Source organism: Denticeps clupeoides, chromosome 2 (assembly GCF_900700375.1).
Source record: "Denticeps clupeoides chromosome 2, fDenClu1.1, whole genome shotgun sequence".
Taxonomy (NCBI): domain Eukaryota; kingdom Metazoa; phylum Chordata; class Actinopteri; order Clupeiformes; family Denticipitidae; genus Denticeps; species Denticeps clupeoides.
Genome location: NC_041708.1, coordinates 19,114,359 through 19,142,056, shown reverse-complemented (window position 1 = coordinate 19,142,056; position 27,698 = coordinate 19,114,359). Strand labels below are relative to the sequence as shown.

General features: G+C 43.7%; 1 protein-coding gene across 4 annotated transcripts in view; it reads left to right on the top strand.

The window, feature by feature from the left end:
- mcamb (melanoma cell adhesion molecule b) overlaps window positions 1-27,698 on the top strand; it is a 34,103-nt gene that overhangs the window by 3,772 nt on the left and 2,633 nt on the right. For 2 of the 4 annotated variants that reach the window (XM_028968706.1, XM_028968714.1), the window contains exons 2-15: window positions 18,431-18,555; window positions 18,659-18,893; window positions 19,068-19,138; window positions 19,227-19,314; window positions 20,430-20,609; window positions 20,741-20,868; window positions 20,955-21,099; window positions 22,682-22,797; window positions 23,165-23,306; window positions 23,402-23,517; window positions 23,603-23,741; window positions 23,951-23,980; window positions 25,097-25,150; window positions 26,174-26,218. In XM_028968706.1, the coding sequence (XP_028824539.1) occupies window positions 18,431-18,555; window positions 18,659-18,893; window positions 19,068-19,138; window positions 19,227-19,314; window positions 20,430-20,609; window positions 20,741-20,868; window positions 20,955-21,099; window positions 22,682-22,797; window positions 23,165-23,306; window positions 23,402-23,517; window positions 23,603-23,741; window positions 23,951-23,980; window positions 25,097-25,150; window positions 26,174-26,218 (1,614 nt within the window). The remainder of the gene's footprint in view (window positions 1-18,430; window positions 18,556-18,658; window positions 18,894-19,067; window positions 19,139-19,226; window positions 19,315-20,429; window positions 20,610-20,740; window positions 20,869-20,954; window positions 21,100-22,681; window positions 22,798-23,164; window positions 23,307-23,401; window positions 23,518-23,602; window positions 23,742-23,950; window positions 23,981-25,096; window positions 25,151-26,173; window positions 26,219-27,698) is intronic. The other 2 variants (XM_028968722.1, XM_028968729.1) reach the window with 2 other exon arrangements.

The window sequence follows — 27,698 nt, the reverse complement described above, 5'->3', positions numbered from 1 at the left end:
AGTATTCTCATAGAATATACTGTAGTAATAGGCTGGAGCTGGTCTTCCAGACACTCTTACTAACAGGCGCCAGACTAAATGCATCAGAGGCGCATGTTCCTCATGCCCTGCCCCCACCGCCTCCACCCACAGCCAGCTGCACACACCTGGAGTGCTGCTCTTCCTGGGAGGTTGTACCCGTCCCCAACAGGGCTGAATTAACGCTCGCTCCGTGCTAGGAAACCGGAGCCTGCTGCTTTTCTGATCTATCTGCCAGGTTGTCAGTGAACCATAATACTGAAAACACTGATTAAATATGGAATCATTTGAATGTCCATATTATTCATAAACATTATACATTGTTGTACATTCAATTTGACAAATATTATTGTAATTAAAATTCAAAATGAATCTAATATAAAACATCAATATCAGTTAAACAACTGTTAACTAGAAGATTAAAGTAGATGAATGAACAAGCATTCATGTTACAAAAAATGCAGAACTATTGTTTAAGAGGTTCATTCTGCAGTCAGGCTCAGCTTTAGTATAAAACATGACAAAAAGCGTCTGCTCTCTCTCTTTCTTTGTGTCGCAGTCCATCATCATCTGGCATGCTCTGCTCTCTCTTTTCTCTGTTATGATCCTGGCTGCTGCAGGGTGTGTATAATAGTGTGTAGAACCGGGCAGACAGCTGTTCTCTTGTACTCTAACCCTGTTCGTGTTTGGATTGAACTAGAGTCGAACTCGATTAAGAGCTTGTTGCTTCAGTTGGTGTTGGTGGATAACAATGTTTAACACATCATGACTGGCATGTGTACTTGTCAAAAGGAATCATCATCATCATCATCATCATCATCATCGTCAACATAACACCACTTAAACAAAATATACCAACAGAAAATAAAAACTAAGATATAGAAGCCACTCAAAATAACTGATCTCTTTGAAAGAAAATGGAATGATTAGTGGAAATTGAGAATAACAAGACCTATGAGATTTATACTAAGTTGGCCCTTTAAGTTATACAACACAGTGTATATTATTAGGTTGAAGAAGACAGAAACAGGTTATGGAGCTTATTTCTAATTATGATGAGCTGGACTGTGTTAATAATTAATGCACTTGACATCATGGAAAAGATGACAGATCCCATTTTATGCTTTATTGTTTTCTATTGCAAGGGACTATGTGTGTATTTGTGTTGTGTTATAATGTCTCAAGACATTATATTTAGGGCTGTGACCTGAAATATAACAAATAACTCCATTAATACCACAGATTACTGGGTATTTGTTCTACAAAACCTTGATGGTTATACCCTGAAGGCCTGGCTTGACACTAAAAATGCCTGAATGGCTGGACTTGGGGCTAGTGTCTAATCTCAATTCATGGGTTCAGATCACACGTTGTATGTTGTTAAATAACCCCAGTGTCTCCATAATTAGCACCTACTTAATTTTTAAAAATGTGATAGTCAGGATTCTGTTAGAGCTAAACACTTAACGTCAAATAACTGTAAATTCTTCCATTAAATAAGTCATGAAATGAAAAACAACAAAGACAGAAATCACAAAGTCAAACCTACATCTGCTGATGTACCAGACACTAAACTGTGAGGAACGTCAGTTTTGTTACTTCTTTAATCAGTGAAACTAAGGTAATTGTAAAAGAAAATCGTCTTCTAATAATCAGATGACCATTGACAGATGACATTGACATTTAAGAGCATCAAAAATGGACAAAAACAATAGATGAACAATAGAACAAAAATAAAAGAATAATGTACTATGTCACAGCACAGTATAAAATAGAATGTTCAAATGTACAGTCAAGAAAAAAATGTACAGTATAAAATCTAGGCATATAAAAGCATAGACCAATTTACTGTGTGGTTTAATTTGTTCTGCCCGGATGCAGATCTGTCCATCTGCTTTCACATCAACGTAACTCAAACATAATCGCATTCACGTTTAGTGTCTGAAAGTGAATTTGTGCTGCTGAAATCACCGTGTTATAGGATTATGAGACACCAGCTATTGATAGTGCTTTTTGTTGCAGGCAGAAGGCATAAACACAGGAGCATTATGTTACAGGTCTTAGATACTGAACCTTCCTAGTGCATGAAACTTCAGAAACTGTGCAGAAAGTTGGAACCCCATCTGAGAACAAGAACGTGTGCTCTAATGACAATTATAGAAACTGCCCCTCCCTCAGCATGATGATGAATTCTGATCTGACGAGTTCTGTAAAAATTCTACAATCTACAATATACCACAAAGTCAGTAATTGGACAATTGAGCGATGGCTAAAGAGCAAATCTGTTGGAGCGGCAGAACCATGGCTGATCCATATCTGCGTAATCATGGGCGTCGTCTGACCCCTGCTCCTTGGTCTGATGCCCTTCCTTACAGTGGAGATTAATGGGCTGCTGTCCCGTTTCCTCCACCTCCCACGCCCTCTAAGGGCAGCGTGGCTAATTGCTGTGTAACAGATCCCCAACATGGACGACAGCATTTGGACAGGGCTGGAATTGTTCAGGGGTGGGAAGTGCCTCCATAATGGCCACCTTATCCTGGGATGCCAAGCATTCCTCTGCACTCTCCCCCTACGAGGACCCCTCTTCCTCCACCGCCTATGCCCCCCTTCTCCTCTGAATGCCAGCGTAAATCCCACTGAAGGGTTTCATCAACGTTCACACCACTCTCTTCATGTTTTCTGTTATAGAAATCTGTTTTGTGATTTATGACTAGTAACCAGTACACTGTTTTCTCTTCACCTGAATGTGCCACTTTCCTCTGACAATTATTAACATATATCGTGGTCATTTTTCATAATCAATCGATCACAGGATAATTCGGTAATTGCAACAGAAAGTAATAATTATTTTAAATAATGCAATAATTTCATCTGCTCACCAAAAAACTGTTGATATGTAGAGATGTGCTAAAACAACTGGGGTTCTCTGTAAACTAATGAATGATCTCCTACAAGTAAAGATGGAGAACAATATCGTATTGCTGCTCGGAGAACAATAGCATAACAGACCTATACACGCATAACGGGATTGTTTGATGACAATAAACAATCATAAAATAATGAAAATAAACTAGTTTAGGTAAATTAATATAAGAACTCCCTATTATGTTATATTACATAACATTTTATAACATTTTTGTAACATTATGTATAATATAAATACATGCTGGACCGTATTAAGCAGAATTTGTAACAATCACATTGAGACTTCCGTAGTGACACTACTCAACTCTGGGGTGACAGAGATGGTGTTTTTGAGAAACAGCATTCAGGAGCTCAGTGTGCTGTGCTATGTTTGTCTGCAGTGGAGCCCATCCCTGGAGGCTCAGTTGTCTGCATTATTTTGATACGAATATGTCGGTATTATAAAGTGATCATCATTCCACACAGCTGCTTCTTGAACGGTGATACAGTCATATCTGCGAGAGATGCCGGGTGGCTGTTCTCCAGCACGGCCTCAGGAGCAGAAGATGGACTTTCCCCAGGAACTTGCAGTTGTGGGAAATGGGCATCATTTGTGGTGATGTCAGAAGCTCCCATTGTTGTGGACATCTTAATAATTAATGTTGCTTCCTGAAACACCAGCCTCTGCTGATCCCAGGAACATTAGAGGCCTTTTAAAATAATGCAGGCAACAGAGCCTCCAGGGATGGGCTCCACTGCAGACAAACATAGCACAACACGCTGAGCTCAACAACACTATCTCTGTCACCCCAGTTGAGTAGTATCACTACGGAATCCATTACTCTAATGGGTTTAAAAGAGCACCTCCCTCCACCTCCAAAAAACGAATCTGATGGACTTGTTTTAATAGATGAAAAAGTTGAAAAGATTTAAGAGCATTTCATGCTCTCAGACAGACAAGAACAGTCATGCAAAAGTCACTGCATATTAGAACCAAAAAGGTTGATGTTATACTACATCACACTTTACAGATCGGGTGCTAGTCACTCTGGATACTGCAACCAATCAAAAGATGGTACACACCTACTCTGTGGAGCTATGCTGGAGCCTTTTAGAAGAATCGAATACAGGAAATGTTTTAGTATTTTTGACACTATTAGCATAATCATGATCATAAGCAGCTTCATGAGCTGATCATTAACATTAATGAAGGAAGATGAGCAGCAGGAACTCTTTCACTGCATAGGAACTGCTTTGTGGTTACTACACAACTGCATGTGTGTTGTTTCATGGATTTAGTCTTTACATTTTGTTCTAGAATGTAAAAATAATCAGACAAATAGGCTAGATTGATGTTGTTGTATTGTGAAAGAGCGTTATTGCTCTATGTATATACTATTCGTTTAGATCCCATAACTGTCTTTTCCCCATGTTATAGTGTATGTCAGATGTAAGATCCCAACAGGGATTTCATTTTTTTACATTTACCTGTGTGTGTGTGTGTGTGTGTGAAAATCTCATGTATTTACTTTCCATGGAAAAAGACTGTTTGTTTGTGTCAATTAGTTTATCTTATCTTGTTTTTTTTGAAAAATAGTTTAAATAAATGTGACAAAAAGCTAAATAAAAAAAGCTCAACTAGTTCTCTAAACTGTTTTTTTAGTACACGTTAATTCAAACCGAATGTTGCCAGAAATGATAAGAAGTTGCCAAAAATGACAAGATGCCCGGGTTTAGCCAACAAATTCACTTATCACTCTGTCATGTGACCTTGACTGAGTTGCTGAGATTCTGTGTTGTCCTCCAGGCCGTCAGCAGCAGTCAACAGATCACTTTCTAGCAGCATTCTGGCGTCTGTGTTATCTTGCTCCCGGTGGAGTTTGATTCTGTTTACATTATGCAAGTCTGTGAACACAAGGTCTCGTGTTGATCTGGTGGTACAATGGTGATGAGGATTTAAAAAAAATGAAATGAAGCGTTTACTGTTTAATCACATTCCCGGGATTTGCCGGGTCCCTGCAGAAACTTCGGACTTCCTGCTCGCGTTGGCTCGTAGATCAAGGTGTGCAGTCCTTGTTCAAAGCATTCCTCTCTGAGGTACAGGACGATAACGTTTTCATTATCCGGGGATTATAAATGACCCTTCAGGACAACCAGTGAGAGCACGGCCGATTTTGGTGCACAGGGATGCCTGTGCAGTCTGCATTGTCTGGGTGCCCATCCCAGGGTGCACCAAAAAAGGACACAAGTGCTCTGGAGCCCTCCGCTGTGTCGGCGGCGGCCGCTGTCTGACTGGGGCGGCTATCTTTAGCTAGAGCGAGATTTCCTTCGCTGAACTCATACCTCCCGGTGCAGTCATGGGACTTTTGCTGACATCACAACCAACACAAACACTCACAAAACAAATTCTATCTCACTGACCTTTCCCATAAGTCAGTTCTACTACCCTATTTTGGCCTAATGGAGGGATCAGCTCCTTAAACATGGGAACAGACCCCCTGAAGGAAATGTACTACCATGAGAAAATAAATGCTAAAATCACAACCCATTTGTTATGATTACAGTCACATTTTTTATGGCTTATTTTAGATAATTTACTGTGTACCCAGATGTCAGGATTAAGAAAACATCGACTCTGGGCAGGTTTGCGTTAAACAGTGCTGTTCTAATACGTTTAGGAGAGCTGATCTGTGGCTCCTGCTCTGGCTTGTGTCTGCACAGGGTGGACTGTGTATTTTGTAGTCAGGGAGGGGATGTTTGCATCCTCAGCACAACAGCGTGCAGCTCTGCTGATGCCAGCTGTTGAGGTCCTCCAGACGTCCATTCGGGGCTGGTGTGTACGGGACTTTCACTTGAAGGGGATTCATCAAAAGTCAGGGAAGTGCATTTTCCATGTAAGCTGTTGTGTGTGGTCTGTATTGTGTTAGTAGGCCTCCACTGTTTCTTGGATATACTTGTGATGAGTGGGAGATGCCTGTCTCTCTGCCAGAGGAATCTGTGGGATGTTTGAGCTGCAGCTTCCAGTGTTGGGATGCCCTGGCCACCTGCTCATTCCACCTCAATACCAGGCTGGCCATATGCTCAGTCATGAAATCCACCTGACCTCCTCACCTGACCTCCACCTGAAAGTGCTGACAGTGGACTAGAGCCTGGAAATGAAAACTCCTTTTTTTGGTCTGATGAATATAAAGTAAAACTAATACCTGTAAGTTTGCTAAACCATGCTTAAAAAAACAATTTTGCTGACAACAAATACAGATATAAACACAAATTGTGGGAACCACCCAGTTCCACTTCTTGGTCACGGCATCCCATTCCAGGACCCAGTGTGCAAGGCGAGCAAGGTGGGTGGAAAGCCACGACAACACGGGGAGAGCACCTTGCACACACAAGGTCCGAGCTGGGATTCAAACTCACAACCTTGGAGGTATGAGGCCTCAGCACCAACCACCGTGACAGTGGTTTTTTTTAGGTAGTTTCTAGGGATATTTTGTAATATTGCAACATTGGGCCTAGTTGGGAGCAGAACTTATATATTTTGTACTCACACTGTCTAAACAAATATTAACACCTAAGGGTTTAATTGCTAGTTTTACTGCTCATGTGCCTTCATGTACATGGCCTGTTTGTTGGGTTGGTCAGTTGGCTTGATGTCAACATGATCACTGTGTGCAGTCAGTTTGGAGTTTCATGGTCCACTTCACTGGCATCTTCATCTGCCTCTTCTTCACTTGCATCTGATCCAAATCGAAGTCACACTCTCCATTTTGGAAGGCAGCACACTGTATAGAAAACCTTTCTTTGCTGGTGGCATTCTGAAATGGAAAACAATGGTAAGTATAGAGTAGGATACAGGGTAAATAATTTCAATGTAAATAATCCTAATCTTGTTTGTGCATTGCACTGAAGACACGCAATACCATTTTATTATGATCACTGTCTACCGTACTAAAAGGATTGCATGCAACCCCACAGGCCACTTTCCCCCCATTCAATAACATTCTCACCGTTCCTGAACAATGCAAGAACCATTCCCCCTAAACACTCCTCAACATTCACAACTTGTTTCTGCAACAAGCAGCTGTTTGGGCAAAAGTCCAGAAAAAAATCCAAGGATTAATTTAAAAATAAATAAAAAAATAAGATAAGATACAGAGTTTTCTGATACAGAAAGAGCTTCAAGTGATCCAGAAGTAACATATTCCTTTAAGTCCAAAACTCCAGATTGTAACAAAAAAATCACATAAAACTTTGGAATCATCTTAGACATTACAAATAGAACAGAATCTATTATTCTATTCTAGTTTTTTACTTCCATATGTTAATATGAAGTGTTAAGTCCCCTTGCAATATGCAATGTGCATATGCTATTTTGGCTACCGACCTCCCCCAATGTGGTAGAATTACAATATGAACATAATAAGCTCGAAACTAATTTGCTGAAAATATTCACAGTAACTTAGTATCTATATCCTCTAGACATTGCAATAAAGACATAAAAATATTTCATGCATTTTACTTACCAATAAAACAAGGGGATGAGCTTCAAGGAGCGTTTGCAGGTTGAATGAGTTCATGACCAGATAGCCAGGCATATACACATATTTACTCTCCAATAGCATTGCAAGGCTAAGCAATAAGACCCAATGAGTATGAAAATGTGGTCATAAAAAATTTCAGGAGAGCTAAATGTAATGTTCTAATTTTTATCCCAAGGTCATAATCCCAAGGTCCAGTCTAGTGGTATAATACATGTGGAGAATATATAGACAGAAATCTGCCCATGCAGGCAATTCTGAGTGAATGCTTCAGTCATGGAAAACAGCCTTTGATGTAAAGCAAGTGTGCCTCTTAAATGCATCACCAAGGCAGAGTAGCTGAACTAACGACCTGTTGTCATTAATTTTGTATTAGCATCCTTGGAAAGGATCTTTCTTTCTTTCTTTCTTTCTTTCTTTATTTATGTATTTATTTATTTAATGTACTTATTTATTTATTTATTTATTTTTAATCGGTTGAGGGTTTGAGCAGAAGGTGAGTGACTGTGGCTGTGCAGAAGTAATTATTGCACACAGCTTTTCCACTCTAATCTCAGTTAAAATGCAAAGTTATTACAACAAATGACAAACAGCAATGACAAAAATGGTGTAAATCGCTGAAAGTGTGTGGCCTTTCTTCTTAGCTTGAGTTTTTACTTTGATTCAATTTCTTCAGCTTATTCGGAATAAAAGGAGTGTAGCACCTTGCAAATGTGCCACAGTGAAATAAGAATAGATAGAATATCATAATCCGTTATGCATTTTTGGCTTTGATGCTTCTTTTGGCTTTGATGCATCTCATTCATAGAAGCAGGACAGTAAAAAAACTCTGATGATTGTACTTTATGTACTTGTCACTGCTGGAGTTCGGGGACGCATTTGCAGGCATGCTGGGAGCAAGGGGACAAGTCGTCGCACGGGGAGCAGACATAGGACGCGCTGGGGAGGAGGACCGGAAGCGTTTGGTCGGGGAGAGGGAGGCCGGAGGTAACGGGAGTGGAATCGTGGACGCGCCGCAGCGCGGCGTGGAGAGAACTAGGGCTTCGTGGGGGGTAGCGGGGAGATCGTCTTCTTACAAGGGTCAGGCAAACTCAGTGTCAGTGGCAGGCGAAGGTCGTGGTGTCGAGGTGGAATCCGTCCGTAGATCTTCGTAATAAAGGGGGCAGGCAAGGCTCGTGGTCAGGGACAGGCAAGGGTCGTGGTCGTGGATTCTAGTCAGCTGGGCGTGGGGAAAAAAAAGGCTAGCGTCTCTGGGGAATAGATTCAACTCAAAGAGCGGGCAGCGTCTCCTCGGAGTTACCTGACTTTTATACTCTACGCTGCCCGCTCTCATTTCCTCTTCCGGGTTGCCGTCTCTCTGTCTGGTCTGGTGCTCTCTGGTGGGCTGGAGGTGTATTGGCTGTGACAGAGCCCCCCCTCCTAGGCCCGGCTCCTGAAGGGCCCGGCAAATCAGGGTGGCGGTCATGGAAATCCAGGAGAAGGGCTGGATCCAGGATATCCCGCCGGGGAACCCAGGACCGATCCGCTGGTCCATAGCCTTCCCAGTCCACCAAATATTCTAGGCCGCGGCCCCGCCTCCGGACGTCCAGGAGGCGACGGACCGTGTAGGTCAGAGAGCCGTCGATGCGCCGCGGAGATGGTGGCAGAGATGGGGGGGGTTGCAGAGGGGATGAGTGAGCCTTACGGAGGTGGGAGACATGGAAGACTGGGCTGACACGCAGAGTGCGTGGAATGGCCACCTGATATGCAACCGGGTTGATGCGTCGAGTCACTCTGAAGGGTCCAATGAAGCGGGGTCCTAGTTTTCGCGGACTGGACGGCATAGGCAGGCCTCGGGTGGAGACCCAAACTCTGTCTCCGGGATGGTACATGATGGCCGGCCGACGGCGGCGATCCGCCTGTCGTTTCATGCGCTCCGCGGTGCGGTTGAGGACCCGGTGAACTTGGGACCAGACCGTGTGGAGCTGGCGGAGTCGGTTGTTGACCGCCAGCACCGGTCCCTCGACCATGGGCGTGGGGAACCATGTGGGTCTGAGGCCAGTGACCACCTCAAAGGGGGAGCGCTCTGTGGCCGAGGAACTGTGCTGGTTCCGTGCGAGCTCCGCCAAGAGGAGGTGTTGGGACCAGGAGGTTGGTCGGGCCGAGCAGTAGCAGCGAAGGTAGGTCTCCACCTCCTGGTTGACCCTCTCGGTCTGGCCATTGGACTGGGGATGGTACCCTGATGACAGACTGACCGATACCCCCAGTTGTCCCCAGAAGTGACGCCAGAATCTGGCGATGAACTGGGGGCCGCGGTCAGAGAGGAGGTCTACTGGGGGTCCAAACTGCCGTACCACTTCTTGGAGGACGACGTCGGCGGTTCGCGCAGCTGTTGGGAGTCCTGGAAGGGCAATGAACCGGCCCATCTTGGAAAAACGGTCCACAAGTACCATAATGGTGGTCATCCCTCTTGATCGTGGCAGTCCCGTGATGAAATCCATGGAGACATGGGACCATGGGCGATGGGGGCGAGGCAGGGGAAGGAGAAGGCCTTGGGGTCTTTGTGTGTCGGCCTTGTGTGAGGCGCAGGTGTTACAAGCGGCAACGTATGCCTGTACATCTGAGGCCAGGCCTGGCCACCAGAACGTCTGCTGAATGTTGGCCAGGGTGCGCTGACGTCCAGGGTGTCCGGCCAATGGAGTGTCATGCCCCCATTGTAGGACGCGTGGTCGGAGAGGGGGTGACACGTAGGTGAGGTTGGGAGGCGTGGTCCGAGGTGGGGGGTGGTGTGTGTGATCCGCAATCACTTCTTGCATGAGGGTCCAGCGTACGGGGGCCAGTAGGAACGGCTGGGAGAGGATAGGGGAGGACGGATTGTCCTCAGCCTCTGGGGTGTAGCGGCGGGACAGGGCATCAGCCTTCGCATTCTTGGTGCCGGGGATGTAGGATACGGTGAATTCAAACCTTGTGAAGAACAAGGCCCACCGTGCTTGCCGTGGGTTAAGGCGTTGGGCGTTTTGGAGGTACGCCAGATTTTTGTGGTCTGTCAGTACCAAAAATGGGTGGACTGCCCCCTCCAGCCAATGGCGCCACTCCTCCAGGGCCAGTTTGATGGCCAGGAGTTCCCTGTTCCCGACATCATAGTTCCGCTCCGCCGGGTTTAGTCTTCGGGAGAAGAAGGCACATGGGTGCAATTTGTGGTCCAGGGGGTTGCGTTGCGATAGTACCGCCCCCACTCCTAGACTAGACGCGTCAACTTCAACGACGAATGGGAGTTGGGGGTCTGGGTGGAATAAGATGGGGGCCGTGGTGAATAGCTGTTTGAGTTTACTGAATGCCTGCTGAGCTTGGGGGTTCCAGTGGAGTCGGGTTGGTTGGCCTTTAAGGAGGGAGGTCATTGGTTGTGCCACCTTGCTGAAGTTGCGGATGAAGCGACGGTAAAAGTTGGCGAATCCGAGGAACTGTTGTAGCTGACGAATGGTGGTGGGTACAGGCCAGTCCGTGACTGCGGTTGTCTTGATGGGATCCATAGCAATTCCTTGGGGGCTGATTTGGAACCCCAGGAAGGAGATTTCCGCTGCGTGAAAAGTACTCTTTTCCAATTTCACAAAGAGACGGTTTTGTAGAAGGCGCTGGAGGACCTTTCTGACGTGGGAGATGTGGGTCGAGAGGTTGGGTGAGTAAATTAGAATGTCATCTAGGTAGACGAACACAAATTGATCCAACATGTCTCTGAGGACATCATTAACGAGCGCCTGGAAGGCGGCTGGGCTATTCGAGAGACCAAAGGGCATTACCAAATACTCATAGTGTCCGGATGGCGTGATAAAACCAGTCTTCCACTCGTCCCCTTCCCGGATCCGAACGAGGTGGTATGCATTCCGGAGGTCCAGCTTAGTAAAGACAGTGGCCCCTGCCAGGAGTTCAAAGGCGGTGTTCAGAAGTGGGAGGGGGTACCGGTTCTTTTTAGTTATCGCGTTCAGCTTCCGATAATCAATGCATGGCCGCAGTCCCCCGTCTTTCTTACCCACAAAAAAGAACGGGGCAGCAGCTGGAGAGGTGGCTCTGGGAATGGCCCTGGTCCTCGCCAGGGGACTCCAGACCTCAGGGAAGCGTGGGTTTTTTCCAGATGGGTGTGGTTTTATTCGGCGGTTGGGACAGACGGCGCTGAGGTGGTTAGGTTCTCCGCAGTAATAGCAGCGTCTCTGCTCTTCTCGGCGCTTTCGTTCCTGGGGAGTGAGTGGGGGTCGGGCTCGGCTCATTTGCATGGGTTCGTAGGACCGACGGGGGGGCGGAGCCCTAGGGGCGTCATGCAGGCGCGCGGCGGGGGCACAGTGGAAAGGGGCGTGGCTACGTCGTTCTTGGTCGCGCTCAGCGTGACGTCTGTCTATGGACGTGGCCAGCGTGATTATACTGTCCAGCGTGGTTCCCCAATCGCGATTTACCATGTCGTCTTTCACCGCCTCCCGGAGGCCGTGGTAGAACGCGGCGGGGAGCGCGGCGTCAGTCCACCCACTGTCGCTCGCCAGGGTTCGGAATTCAATCGCGTAATCGCTTACGCTCCGATTTCCCTGACGTAGTGACAGGAGCCGCAAAGACGACGCGCGCCGCCCGGTCTCTCCCTGAAACACGGTCTGGAGGCGGTCCAGGAAGGCGGGGACAGACAGACAGATCGGGTCGCGTCGCTCTACCAGCGGCGTGACCCAGTCCAGCGCGCGTCCGGTCAGCCGCGTAATTATATACGCGACCGCCGTTTCTTCGTCAGGGAGGTGGGCGGCTTGGAGGCGGAGAAGCAGCCGGCACTGCGTGATAAATCCGCGACAACTCTTGGAATCACCGTCATAAAGTGGCGGGGGGGCCAATCCCGCCAGGGTGGACATACGTGACTCTGGAGTGGCGACTGCAGGACCGGGACAGCTGGGCTGGGACTGCAGCGAGTGGACATGTGCCGACAGGTCAGCGAGAGCGGAGCTGACCTGGAGAAGTGCACGTTGTTGCTGGAGCTGCGTGTCTTGGTGATCCTGGATGGCGATGTGCTGCAGCTGTAGGAACGCGGTCAGCTGACCGAGCGTCTCTTGCATGGTGGACATGCCTGCTGCGTCAGGAGATGGCCCGCTCTTACTGTCACTGCTGGAGTTCGGGGACGCATTTGCAGGCATGCTGGGAGCAAGGGGACAAGTCGTCGCACGGGGAGCAGACATAGGACGCGCTGGGGAGGAGGACCGGAAGCGTTTGGTCGGGGAGAGGGAGGCCGGAGGTAACGGGAGTGGAATCGTGGACGCGCCGCAGCGCGGCGTGGAGAGAACTAGGGCTTCGTGGGGGGTAGCGGGGAGATCGTCTTCTTACAAGGGTCAGGCAAACTCAGTGTCAGTGGCAGGCGAAGGTCGTGGTGTCGAGGTGGAATCCGTCCGTAGATCTTCGTAATAAAGGGGGCAGGCAAGGCTCGTGGTCAGGGACAGGCAAGGGTCGTGGTCGTGGATTCTAGTCAGCTGGGCGTGGGGAAAAAAAAGGCTAGCGTCTCTGGGGAATAGATTCAACTCAAAGAGCGGGCAGCGTCTCCTCGGAGTTACCTGACTTTTATACTCTACGCTGCCCGCTCTCATTTCCTCTTCCGGGTTGCCGTCTCTCTGTCTGGTCTGGTGCTCTCTGGTGGGCTGGAGGTGTATTGGCTGTGACAGTACTTTATACGTTATAAATGTTAGGCATGCTCCCATAACTCATCTGTAAAAAAGTTTTTGCACAAAAAAGTTTTTGAACTGAGTGGTGAACTTTGTAATTGTATTATTTTGTTCAGGTTGTCACAACACATATGCTGACTACACGTCACACATTGCCATCATTAACTTAGCATTCCCAAATAAACACAACACACCATACATTAAAGTCAGATTTCATTTATTAATTCCACATCCATCGTAGCTAATAGTGAAGTAACCCAATGTGTGTAGGGGGTGAGGGATTGTTTGTCATTTTTATTTTTTTAATATCTAAATGTTCTCTGTATAGTTTGGGTTATGGAATGTGGTAACAATATGTATAGTTATGTCTTGTGTTTTCTATAGCGTGGAATTATGAATATGTATATATATTTATACAGTACAGGCCAAAAGTTTGGACAAACCTTCTCATTCAATGTGTTTTCTTTATTTTCATGACCATTTACATTGGTAGATTCTCAATGAAGGCATCAAATCTATGAATGAACACATGTGGAGTTATGTACTTAACAAAAGTGGAGACCTGGCCTCCACAGTCACCGGACCCGAACCCAATCGAGATGGTTTGGGGTGAGCTGGACTGCAGAGTGAAGGCAAATGGGCCAACAAGTGCTATGTAAATGGTCATGAAAATAAAGAAAACACATTGAATGAGAAGGTGTATCCAAACTTTTGGCCTGTACTGTATATGTATATCCAGATTCACACTGATGGATGCCCAATGGCATTTCCCATAATGAGTTCACCCAATTATGGGATAATGATGGGGTGTATTTATAGGGGGAGAATAGTAATGGAGGGGGGCTTTGTGGCTCTAGGTCAGGTTGGTGACTCTATGTAGCATTGGTGCAGCAGCTTGCTGTGAGGCTGTAAATATATGTATTTTGTTAATATGTATATGTATGGATGCCTATGATGTCCGGTTTTGGTAGTTTTTCCATTGTTGAGTACATCCTCGCATTATAAATAAACCTGCACCTTTGTCACAAGATTACTGCCATTCATCTATCTTACTTTGGTGGTGGTGTGCAAGTAAAGGCTGGACGTCTACGTCCTCTCTTCACATTATCCTAAAGATTATCCTTATGTATTTTTTTAAAAAGCCAAATTTTCATACTTGCTTAATTCATTATACATGTTATTTTATGTTTTTGTAAATATTTTGTCTGATAGGCCACGAAAATCCAATATTTCTCACCTGTGACCAGTCAGAAATGGTCACAGGTATTCACAATACAGAAAACTATGAAATGTACTTTCAAACTTCATTTGGGCTGAAGGGTTGGAGGTTTCTTTTTTCCAAAAAAATTATAAAAATAAATGATGTTTCCATATTTTAATTTATGAGGTGCACTATGCACTATAAGCATATTATATTATATTAATTATTCTCAAAAACTACCAAGCAGGTCTTTATTGTTTGATCTATTAAAGTCCTGAGGGCACCTTTGAGTGTACAATAGTGAACAAATCCCACACTTAGTGTCAGTTGGACAGCGCTTCGGTCGGCCTTCTGTCTCCCATATGTTCCTTATGTTGTTCAGCCTTTTAGAAGGAAGGGCTGCTAATGACCAGGTGACATTAATTTTGACCATTGACCATGCACTGTGCAATTTTTCAGTCGTTGATAAACACCCAACTCAAAATTTCTTCGCATGCAAAGAAAAAAAAGCTCACGATTTAAGTTTTCACACTGTATGGTCCGATGCTTGGATGCAACCTGACTGCTTACTCTTCACAAGCAATATGAACACATTTACATTTACTGAATTTATCAGACGCCCTTATCCAGAGGGACTTGCAGCCAGTAGTTACAGGGACAGTCCCCCTGGAGGGACAAAATGGTAGTAAGTGGGTAATTGGTAGTAATTTGAACCTGGGTCTTCTAGTTCATAGGCGAGAGTCTTACCCACTAGGCTACTACCACCCTACACATGGGGAAAAAGCATTGAAACTTGCTGCGTTGGCCAGAAAAATCCAAAAAGAAGTGCCGGTACGTACAGCTACTTTAGAAGGGGAGGTGAGTAACTAAGATTAATTTGATTTATCACTATAAAACCAACTTTCTTTTTCCGGTCATGAAAAGTGGGCTTGTATGTGTTGCTGCTACAGCTCAACTAGCCAATCCTTCATGTGCTGCTACTTGTACCTCATATCTGTGTTCGCACATGCGCAAAGTGAGGACAAACCTCATGACGGGTGACAAATTTCAAACAGGTTTGATATTCTTACAATTGATATTCTTGCCGATTGTTCATGGCCTGGTCGGGAAGGGTGTCAGTACCCAAGCCATACCACTGTGCCCCAACACATTCACATTTCACATTTACAGCATTTATCAGACGCCCTTATCCAGAGCGACTTACAATCAGTAGTTACAGGGACAGTCCCCCTGGAGCAACTTAGGATTAAGTGTCTTGCTCAGGGACACAATGGTAGTAAGTGGGATTTGAACCTGGGTCTTCTGGTCCCTAGGCAAGTGTGTTACCCACTAGGCCACTACCACCCAACACATACGTGTGCATGCATACTACAGAAGCCACCTTGCTAACGACCTAAATCTAACCATTGCGTATGTGCGCGCATGCGTGGAACTGATCGGGTACTGACAAGGGGTAATTCTGTGCTCGTACTATACGACTACATGATCAAGCTGCAATTCGGCTACACTCCAGGAATGAAAATCGGCACAGTGTGAAAATAGGCTACAAAAAAATGCACAGTGTATTTCCAGCTTTAAAATATTACCTGAGATCAGTCATTCACAATACCTATTAAAAGTTTAATTTGCACAATCAGTAGTTGGTTTGGGTTGATGGGTGGGAGGTTTATCTTTCCAAATAAAACTTCAAAAATAAATTACATTTTCCCAAACATTTTTTGAGATGCACAATGCTACTGTGGGCATTATTTTCAAACTATGCGATAAGCATGGAGCGTTTTGCTAGTGTAATGTCAAAGACAACCTCAGGATTTCCATAAAAAGAAAGAAACACCGATAATACCTTTTTTTCAAGATATAGAACACTATACAAAGCAGGTCTTTCACCTTACGCTAGTGAACAAGTCCCGCATTAGTGTAAGTTGGACAGTGCTGCGGAGGGCCTCCCGTCTCCAATATGTTCCTTGTGTTGTTCAGCTTTTGAGAAGGGGGATGCTGTCCGCTGTGGGTCAGGAGAGGGATGTTGGGGTAACTCAAGGGTCAGTGTGTGGGTGTTGGACCGTGTGACTCACTTTAACGACACTGTCTAGGCACATGCGGGGTTTTGTGCTACATGAATGGGGTTCTGTGCTGGGCTTGAAATTATATTTTGGTGTGAGGACTCTGTATGGAGTTCAGTTGGAGAGGTGGAGGTGTTTGTGTTCATGGGCTGCTGGCATCGTTCTTCATGTTGTTTGATGGTTTTGACAGAGTGAGTCAGCACTGTGATGACCCCACTAATGCACAGGAAATGTGCCTGTTGGGAAAAATCCTAATCAGATTGCAGTAATGGGAAAACATCCTTCTCATCCAACCACGCAAGCCCACTAGAGTCATAGAGGATGGGGCGGGCAAATGATGTTGTTTACAGTGGGTGGATGTGTGGAACACAGCCAAGAACTACAGCACATTGTAAATTGTCTATATGTAGTCATATATATATATACACACACACACACACACACACACACACACACACACACACACATATATATATATATATATATATATATATATATATATATATATATATATATAGGCGGCAGTGGTAGCCTAGCAGTTAATGAAGCAGCCCCGTAATCAGAAGGTTGCCGGTTCGAATCCCGATCCGCAAAGGTGCCACTGAGGTGCCACTGAGAAAAAACACCGACCCCACAAACTGCTCCCCGGACGCCTGTCATGGCTGCCCACTGCTCACTCAGGGTGATGGGGTAAATGCAGAGGACAAATTTCACGTGTGCACCGTGTGCTGTGCTGCTGTGTATCACTTTACTTTACTTTACCCACACACATACATGCCCCATTACATCACACTACACACACAAAACAAACAAAAAAGAAGACGAAAAGAACAAAGATGTACATAGAAAACGTGGGATCATGACAGAAAAAGCATAATTTCTGACTGATGTTTATAGAGATGCTTGATTTTTTACTAAATGAGGCTTATGTTCTTCTAGCCTTGATTGGATAAAAAAAGATCTATTCTATTCAGATTATGATCTCTGCGGACATGACGGGCTGTGTGGGGAAAATCCCTCAGAATGACCTCCTCAAGAGGCACTGCAGACCTGCAAGGGAAGCCCAGGCCAATAGTGCACGCCTCCCACACACACACACACACATACACACACACACCTAAGGTTACAGCCTTCTTACAGTGTTCAGAGGATGCCGGACCCATGCCTAGACTGATATGATGGATTTTGGCTGGTTTTGATTGGCTCTATTACACTGGTTTTCACCGGGATTCATTAAGCAAATTAGATGGACTCCAGACAACAGAAAATAGGGTTCAGAGTACAGTAGAGTACAGCTGCTGGATTCAGTAAAAGAGTGTGTGGCGTGAGAGAACACAGGGTCTCTGTTTCACCATAAATGCAGTCTTTCTTTACTGGGACACTGGATGTAAAAATGCCACTGTCGTTTTGTGGGGTGGGGTGGATGAAATTCCTCTTACGGCGACCCACTTGATCAGGAATTCAGACATGCAGTGTGTTTGTCCGTTTAAATGTGTATTTGAGGGTAATCTCATGTTCTCTCTCTCTCTTTCTCTGTATTTAAAAGTGAAAAAAAGAGCACATTATCAGCACATTATCTGTGAGACATGATCTGTAGATGGGGAAAAATAGGTGAGAAAAGTGAAAAGCTAAAATCTGTACTGCAGGCGCTGAGCAGAAACACTTGACCTGCGAAGAGTTCACCTTTTAGGGGCGATACAAAAAAAATACTTTTTTGCAGCCCATGTGTCAGACAAGACAAGCAGACGGATATTAGCATATCATATAAACAAAGGAAAAAATAAACTAAAAAGGATTCCATCAGTGGTAGCAAGAAAAATCTGGGAGGAGGAATCATATTCTGCTGTGGGTTTGGCCTGTCACTGAATGCAGCATAGCTCGTTAACATTACGATGACCAGAACTTTATTCTGGTGACCATGTCACCTTTTTGTGCAACAGTGTAACCTAGACTGATCGTGTGTATAAATTGTGTGTGTGTGTGTGTGTGTCTGTGTGTGTGCATGTATGATTTCTGTGTGTGTAATCTTTGTGTATGTGTGTGTTTGCACAGGTATTGGCCAGTTGCAAGTCAGTATGGAGGACCAGGTGAATGTGTTTCTGGGTCATTTTGCTGAGATCCCTTGCATGTTCTCCAAGCCAGTGGACCCCCATTCAGTGATCATACAGTGGTTCTCTGTGAGTACCCCTTGCCTACCCACCCCCATACACACACACACACACACACACACACACACACACACACACATACCACTTACTATTATTTTCCTGTTCTGGCCAGAAAGCACCTGGTGACAGCAGCCCCAAGCAGCGGATCTTCTACAAGGACCACACAACGTCCTTCACAGAAAAAGACACCATTCAGGCTGACCGCATCAGCATGTTTGATTTGGGCTCGGGAGGCATGGCACTGACCATCAAGAATGTGGGTCTGCAGGATGAGCTGGATTTCATTTGCCAGGTCGACTCAATGTCTGACGGCCGCGCGGAGGGTATCACCCGTATTAGCGTCTTCCGTGAGTCAGGAGCTTCATGGGGCTGGTTACATGAATTTAGAATGAAATGAACCATTATGACCATGACCTCTCTGAGGTGATATCACTTACATTCCTTCCAGAATGTGAAAATGCTAGAGATCTGAGCGAGTGCCAGTTACAGTATGTCACATGCACCCCCTTGTCATCCATTAGATAAGCCAGAATTCCCCACCATTAAGAGTGAAACTACAGGAATCCATATCATTAATGAGGAACCATCAAAGGTGTGTATTGATGAAGGAAGGGAAATGAGTGAATGAATCAATCAATGAAAGTAAAAATAAACACATTTATATTCTCTGTGACTGGCAGATTGCAACTTGTGAGGTGAAGAATGGATACCCCACTCCAAATATTACCTGGTATCGTAATGGAATCCCCCTGCAGGATTCTCCTGGAGGTAAAAAAAACTATGAAAATGTGAAAGAAGGCAGATCCATGTAAGATTCTGTGACAAGTTTTCACTCACATTTTGGAGTCAAGGAGAAATTATCTGATTAATTAGCAGATTGTAGGATTTTTTTTTTAAATCATTCAAATAAATGTATCATTGGAATATGAAGAAACGCTGATGGAAACCCAGTGGGCAACACACTTGTCTATGAACCAGAAGACCCGGGTTCGCATCCCCCTTACTACCATTGTGTCCCTGAGCAAGACACTTAACCCTAAGTTGCTCCAGGGAGACTGTCCCCTGTAACTACTGATTGTAAGTTGCTCTGGATAAGGGCGTCTGATAAATGCTGTAAATGTAAATGTAAACTGAAAGATGTCCACGGATTATGTTGCAGAGATGTTTTCTGAATGATGTTCTGTTACATAGTGCCATGAGGAGTGAGGTACTGAGCTTTGATCATTTGCATTTACAGCATTTGGCAGATGCTCTTTTCCAGAGTGCTATAAAATGTCCATCATTGAAATCCTTCATTTGGTTCACTAGGGACCAATCTGTAAATACCATTAGCTTAATAATGCAGATTTTTATGCAGAAATATATGGAAGAGCTGAGTGATGTGGGGGAAGCTACATGAAGCCAGTGGAGGGAATGTTTTGGAGTCAAGTTTGGGAAGGTTGAAAACAAGTTGTGCTGCAGCATTGTAGGTTGACTGGAGAAGTCGAGTGGAACTTCGAGGCAGCCCAACCAGAAGGGCTGATAGTAGCCTGGCATCACATACTACCATTGTATCCCTGAGCAAGACACTTAACCCTGAGTTTCTCTGATTGAAATACCAGAGATTATTCAAGTAAAACTGTAACGCTGCCCTAAGATAGTCATGTTGAGGTTATCTCCAACCAGCTATTAACAGGCAGTCAGCGAGTGCAACAGCAGGTCTGAGATATGGGCATGCTGAATTCACACAGGGTAACCAGTGGTCTGTATGTAACCTTTGCTCCTCAGCAATTACAACCTTGTCAGTCAACATAATCCTTTGGCCTCAGATCATGCATGGTGCTGTCTCTACCTTCAGAAGCTAACACAGACAACTCCATAGCTTTTATGTGTTCGTGTTTTAGAGGTTTCCGTGGACATCCGTCAAACAAAGGAATCCAGTGGGTTAGTCTCGGTCGACAGCACACTGAAACTCAAAGTAATGAAAGAAGACAAGGATGCCATGTTCTACTGCGAGGTGTCCTACAGTACACCCGGGGAAACACGGATGGTGGAATCACCTCACATCAAAATCACAGTGCACTGTGAGTCCCAGTTTTGTGTGTACCTACAATTCATTAGAAAGAAAATTTTCATGGCTGACTGAAAATGTGCATTCTGAATTCCACATCAGGGTCGTTCAATGTTTCATGCAGCATGGCTTTCTCCCATTTAGATCCTGCAACGTTTGTGGAGGTTTTGAAAGAGTCTCCCAAAGGCCAAGTTAAAGAAGGGGACACCGTTTATATCCGGTGCAATCATGACGGAAATCCTGCGCCAGAAATTACATTCTACCATAACAATGTAAGAAACGTCAACCCTCATTGCACACTTTATGGAGACCCATTTGTGTGATGAATATCCTAAAAGGCACTTCTATTCTCCCTCAGGAGGAGTTAACAAATACGCTGGTGGTAGACAACAGGTTGGAGCTACACAATGTTACTCGGTCTCAAAGTGGCACTTACAAATGTACAATATTTGACCTGACCTCATATGATGAGAATGAAGATGAGATGGAGATTTACGTGAACTGTGAGTAATGCCTCAAAACATAAGCCAGCACACACAAAACATGCTCAGCAGTATCCTACACAGTCCTGAACATACATAATACACAACAGATTTTATACACCGTGTGCACAATTATTATGCAAGTGAGAATTTTGAGGATTAATTATATTATAGCCTCCCAACTGCAACCTCGCACACACTGTTCGGAGAGGTGTACTGCTTTCCATGACTGTTAAAAGGGCCCACAAGTTCTCTATAGGGTTTGGGTTCAGGTGTGGGTGGGGTCTGTACAGTGCAACCCTGTTGACTATGTTTGCTTGTTCTGTGATTACGCCCCAATATCTTACTAATTTCAAGAGTGCTACATCCCTTGAAAATACTTTTTACAAGTCTTTTTTTTTGCCCATTTATCTGTGAAAATTAAGCTGCCTAAATATTATGCACACCTTGATATAGGGTATTGATCTTTTTGGGCCACACCCTCCCTCATTACATAAATAAACATTACGTGAAGTGCTTTAACCCAGTATGCATTCATGTTTATACAGACTGCATTTCCAGGCTCACCCTTTTTACCCCAGAGGGCCAACCCCTAAATCAAGAGTTGAACTTCCTGAAACACCTTACAAAAAGAAGCAAATTAAAATGGCCAAAAGGGACAAAACCGATTTTCAGTATCTGAAATAGAAACAACAAGAATTTTTTTTACTTGTGTGACTACCAAACTGATTGCAAAAGTTGCAGGTGAAAATCCTGAACCATCAAGGTGCCGCTTAGCAAAGTACCGTCCCCACACACTGCTCCACAGGCGCCTGTCATGGCTGCCCGCAGCTCACCAAGGGTAATGGTTAAAAGCAGAGGACACATTTCGTTGTGTCACCGTGTGCTGTGCTGCAGTGTTTCACAATGACAAAAATTAGTACTTTCACTAAGATGATATAAGGACCTGCATTTTGTAGTAAAAATCTGTATTATGTGAGGTACAGACAATCAGTTTGTTGACAAAATGTCATCTTGTCTGTGAAAGGCATTTTGTCAAGATCAGAAATTAATATTGTGCACAGAATGTAAAGTAATTTCATCCGTTAAATGCATTTTGTTATGCTTGAGGAAAGAAGGCATGTGGCAGGTGCAAGGCTTGAAACTTATATGGCCACAAGGGCTAAACCAGATGGCGATATGCACAGAGCCCCAGCCATAACATCACTGGGGTCTCCTCCACCAGTTCATGTCAGAGGCTGATTGCCCAGCTCCTTTGTTCCTCTCTCCCAGAAACTAGAAAAACCGGGAAGATGATATAGGCAGGGGTAACCAGAAGTGGAAATCATCATTAGGTAAATGATTTTGTGATGCCACTTGGTGGACAAGTGGCGCCATTTCACCCACAAAAGACCATTTTATCAACAACAGAACGTCACTTTGCTATAGAATGCATTTTGTCAAGTACAGAAAGTCATATTGTGCAAGAAATGCCAGTATGACCCCGAGCCACATTTACTGATCATGACATTTTGCCGTTTAATTGAAGATCATATGGCATTTAAGTTGTAAGGTTTTTTATATTCCTAAATATTTAAATAATTCGGCTTTCTTCTCTCCCCAGTTTTGGATCCTGCTGTTGTTCTTCCCATTAGCCCCCACATCGTCTCTGAGGGAGAGAACATGAAGGCCACCTGCAATGCCCTTTCCTCTCTAAGTACTCACACTGTCTGGATGAAGGTGGGAGTGGGCATGGACACAACACTTAAGAAAACAATGTTTTAGAGGCTTTGATGCTTTATGCTCTGAAAGATCATGACATTTTTTTGTAGTCTACCAACAAATGGTCCAAGCTGCTAATAGTAAGTTTAATGTTGTATTGTAACCTTCAAATTGGATTATTATATTGGATTTTGGATTGAGCACTTTTGATGTCACACTGTGACAAGTCATAAGTGTTGAGAAGATGGCATTTGTGATATTGTGGCATCTGTAAAATCAGTCAAATCTCCACTATTTTCAATGGCCAGGTTATAATCGACTAAGATGAAACGAGATACTGATTTTTGAAGCTTATGGAGTCTGAGATCTTGTATGGTTTCTTTAGGATGGTGAGCAGTTATTGGAGGGACATGTACTGAACCTCTCAAACATCAGCCGTGATGATGCTGGAGAATACATATGCCTTGTAACCACACCCTCTCTGGATGGGCTTGAGACTCAGGGATCCCTGAGCATAAACGTACAGGGTGAGTTCTGCTCAATCACCTCAGTCATTGGTTGATCAGAATAAGATTATTCCTAAAGATTCAAGATTAAGAATTGTCCTCTTTTTCTTTTTTAGGACCTCCGAAGATCACAGTTTCCTGGCAAAACTATGCAAAGGATTATGTGACCCTGAACTGTCTGGTACAAAGCTACCCCAAGTCCGTCATGACCTGGATCCTCCCAAATGGACAGGTACTTCAGCCAGCTGAGTTTTGATTCAGTTTCCATGACCACACTGTGATTTATCTCTGATGCTGTGTAATTGCTGTGTTGTTAGAAGTTACAGTCTAATGAGACAGAAATGGGGGACGACACTGTCAGCATGGTGACTCTCAGGCGAGATGCCAGCCTTTCCGTTTCCTGTCAGGCAGAAAACGAGTTTGGTATCGACAACGCTACACTGACGATTGAATCCGGTGGGTTTTCTGCCATTGTTCCAGACATAATATTGAGTTGTAATACAAAAAGTATAAAAAAACACATTTTAAACACTATGGAATTGCACATAATTTTATCAATATGTTTTTGAGTTCAAATGAGATGAATTGTAACCTAAACCTAAATCACACACACAGACAAGCATTTTTTTCACAGACACAATTTTCAGTCTTCTCTTCATTTACAGAAACTACCTCTGCTGACCCCACCACTGAACGTATGTTTGATCCCACTTTTAATTTCTCTTACATGTATGCAACTGTTAAGATCTCTTAAATTGCTCTTGAAAGCCTGATGAACAACATAAGACATATCAATATTTAACTGAATATTTCAAATGGATATGTTAATATTGATATTATGAGTATATATATACATAGTTTGAACACACCTTCTCAGTCAATGTGTTTTCTTTATTTTCATGACCATTTATATTGGTAGATTCTCACTGAAATCAAAACTATGAATGACCTTGTGTGGATTTCTGTACTTAATAAAAAGTGGAGACCTGGCCTCCACAGTCACCAGAACTGAACCCAATCGAGATGGTTTGGGGTGAGCTGGACCCCAGAGTGAAAGCAAACGGGCCAACAAGTGATAAACACTTCTGGGAACTCCTTCAAGACTGTTGAAAAACCATTTCAGGTGACTACCTCCTGAAGCAAAGGGTGGCTATTTTGAAGAAACTAGAATATAAAACTTGTTTTCAGTTATTTCACCTTTTTTGTTAAGTACATAACTCCACATGTGTTCATTCATAGTTTTGATGCCTTCAGTGAGAATCTACTAATGTAAATGGTCATGAAAATAAAGAAAAAACATGAGAAGGTGTGTCCAAACCTTTGGCCTGTACTGTATATATGTACATATCATGTATTAATATAGATATTAAGATATATTATGGAGACTTTTTGTCTTGTACTCTTGGGTGAAGTGTGAAATGGCCATGATGTATTATTCTATCTAATACACATTTCATATTGGTTTTGGGTCAAAATGCTGGTGGAGGGTATCGTTGCTTTAAACATGTGCTACCTGTACTACTCTCTCTGAGATCATTTTTCAGGAAAAGAGCTGGAACATAACAACATAACTAAAATTATTGAAATTACTGAGAATATGACTATGACATTTTCAACAACCAGATACATTTCATAGTATTTAATTCATATTAAATGCAGTAATTGTTATGGTAATTCAGTTATTTGCTCAACACTGGTCAGGAATATCTGTTAGAGAGCTCAGGGTCACTAAACATTATGCCTAAATGTATCTATCCATGGGTTCTACTGCTTTTTGAGTGTTTGTGTTAGGAATGTGTTTTGTCTTGCAGCTTTCACTTTTACAACCTCCCCACTCTCTACCTCTGCCATCAGTAAAACTACAGGTAAAAGCCAAAATAGAGAACTGAATCTGGCTGAGACACCTTATATCGATTATACAGTCAGGGAATCTTTTTTTGAATCCCTGCTGATTTTGTAAGCCCACTAACAAATAAGTGATAGTGATTTCAAAATAGTTATAAATGAAAACATGGTGGCAAAATCTTTGTTCACAGTCACAGAGATTAGATGATTCCTGGCCACAAGGTTAGCACATATCTTGTTTTTGTCCCACTCCTCTTTGCAGATCCTCTCCAAATCATTAATGTTGTGGCTGATGTTTGGCAACTCGAACCTTCAGCTCCCTCCACAGTTTTTCTATGAGATCAAGGTCTGGAGACTGTCTAGGCCACTTCAAGACCTTAATATTATTCTTCTTGAGTGAATCCTCTGTTGCCTTGGTGGTGTCATATGGATCATTGTCATGCTGGAATACCCACCCATGATCCATTTTCAATGCCCTGGCTGAGGCAGACGAGTTGAGCTGATGCCAAACACCTCAATTTTGGTCTCATCTGATCACAAATCTTTCACCCAGTCCTCCTCTGAATCATTTAGATGTTCTGTAGCAAACCTGTACATGTGCTTTCTTGAGGATTTCAGTCTTTCACTGCGTAGTGCAACTGTTCTCTTGGTGACTATGGCCTCAGCTACCTTGAGATCATTTCTCATTATCATTGAAACTTCATGAGGTGAGACCTTGCGTGGAGCTCCAGACTGAGGGAGATTGGCAGTTATTTAATGGTTCTTCCATTTGCGAATAATTGCACCAACTGTGGTCACCTGTTCATCCAACTGCTTGATGGTCTTGTAGACCAATCCAGGGTAATAAACATTATGAAATTATAGACTGATCATTTATTTGTAAGTGGGCAAACGTACAAAACCAGCAGGGGTTCAAACAATGCTTTCCCTGACTGTAGAGACCTCAAGTAGATCAATGATCCACATGAGACCATTTCCTTCAGCACTGACTTGTGCAGCACTTTATATACTGACCTGAGATCTTGATCTTTTCAAATTCTCAGTCTCAGTACCAGTAACCAGCACCCCCTCCAGGAGATTCCAGAAAGGTTTGTCAGTTTTCCAGAAAACTCGCATCTGCCTGGCCAGCATGCCCATTTTTTGCTCCTCTCTCCATGTGTGCACACACTTGAAATCCACCCGCATAGGGCTGCACAGTTTAAAGAAAACATAAAAAAAACATTAGATCTAGTCGAACTAGATCTGGCGGCCTGCCAGACAGTGATAAGAGGGGAATTTGGTGTTGGAACAGAAGTGAACTGTGCAGGCCTGTGTCTCCAGAAATCTCCCAGATCTGAAGTATAATGTATGGCTACAACTAATGCTGTGATGTCTGTGTGTCTCTGGGTTTTCTCCATGGTCAGATTATGCATAACATAGTTATAAAACGGCTGTTATTTAGGTACTTCACTCAAAAACATTAGAAATAATTTTAATGATCAATGAAACAAAAAATTTAGTAGAGTTACAATATAGATGTATCTTCCTTAAACATGTTGCAAGCACTGAACATTAAACAGTTATTAATTTTCCTATTTTAATATTAACACAAAACCCAAACCAACATTTTTTTATTAAAAATAGAACTTTGATATGAAAGAGAAGATTCAAAAACATATTTTTATGTGCTGCTAATTTTAGTTTGCTGCAGATAACCTTTTCTTCTGTAAACCTAGGACAGGCACATAAGCAAAAAAGTTATAACATAAACTGTAATTGAAATAGCCTTGTGTTCACTTAATTAATAAAATAATATTCACAGACAAAAGTGTTTACTTCTGATTATAGCGCTGCTTGTCCACCAGCAGGGTGTTGGATGTACTCCACAAACAATATAAATTATAATGTGCACTAATCACCGCAATAATCTCATGAAACAGATAAACTACATAAACGCACAGTGACGCATGGCCAGCACTTCCTTGCTTCTAACCATCTTTTCATTTGCCAGTTTCAAGCTAAAAGTGTGTAGAATTGGCTGAGGGAACTGACACTCGGTTTGTTGAGCACGATTTTGAACAAATAGGACATTTCTGAGTAAATCGTGTTAGGCGGAGCACATGACTGGAAGCACAGTTTACGTTGGGATCTATTCACCGCTGACGAAAAATAATCAGAGAATCAGAGGACATCGTGGGTTTAAGAGAATGGTCTGGGGAAAAAAAATCATAATTTGTGCTCCGTATCAGTGTGACGCGCATTTTTAAAATGTAAGTAGTAAGTGAGCAGGCTTTTAAAGTTTTTATTTTCATATTCTCAGCTTTCCAATGGACTCAAATAGTTTTTGGACCCTGTAGAGGCCGGGAATGGGTGGAGTCTGGGGTGGTGTTTTCATAGTTACGCTCATTGGGTCACGTGGACTTGTGATGGTGGTTATTTTTAGCATCATCTGTGATGGGGAAGTTTAAAAATAATGTAGCGTACCGCAGCCAATGGGGCGGGTTCCTTTACCTGTCTCTTCCTACTGGGGATATGCAAGCATGTTTTATGTGTTCTGTGTCACTGTTGAACTAATTGATGCATCCCTAA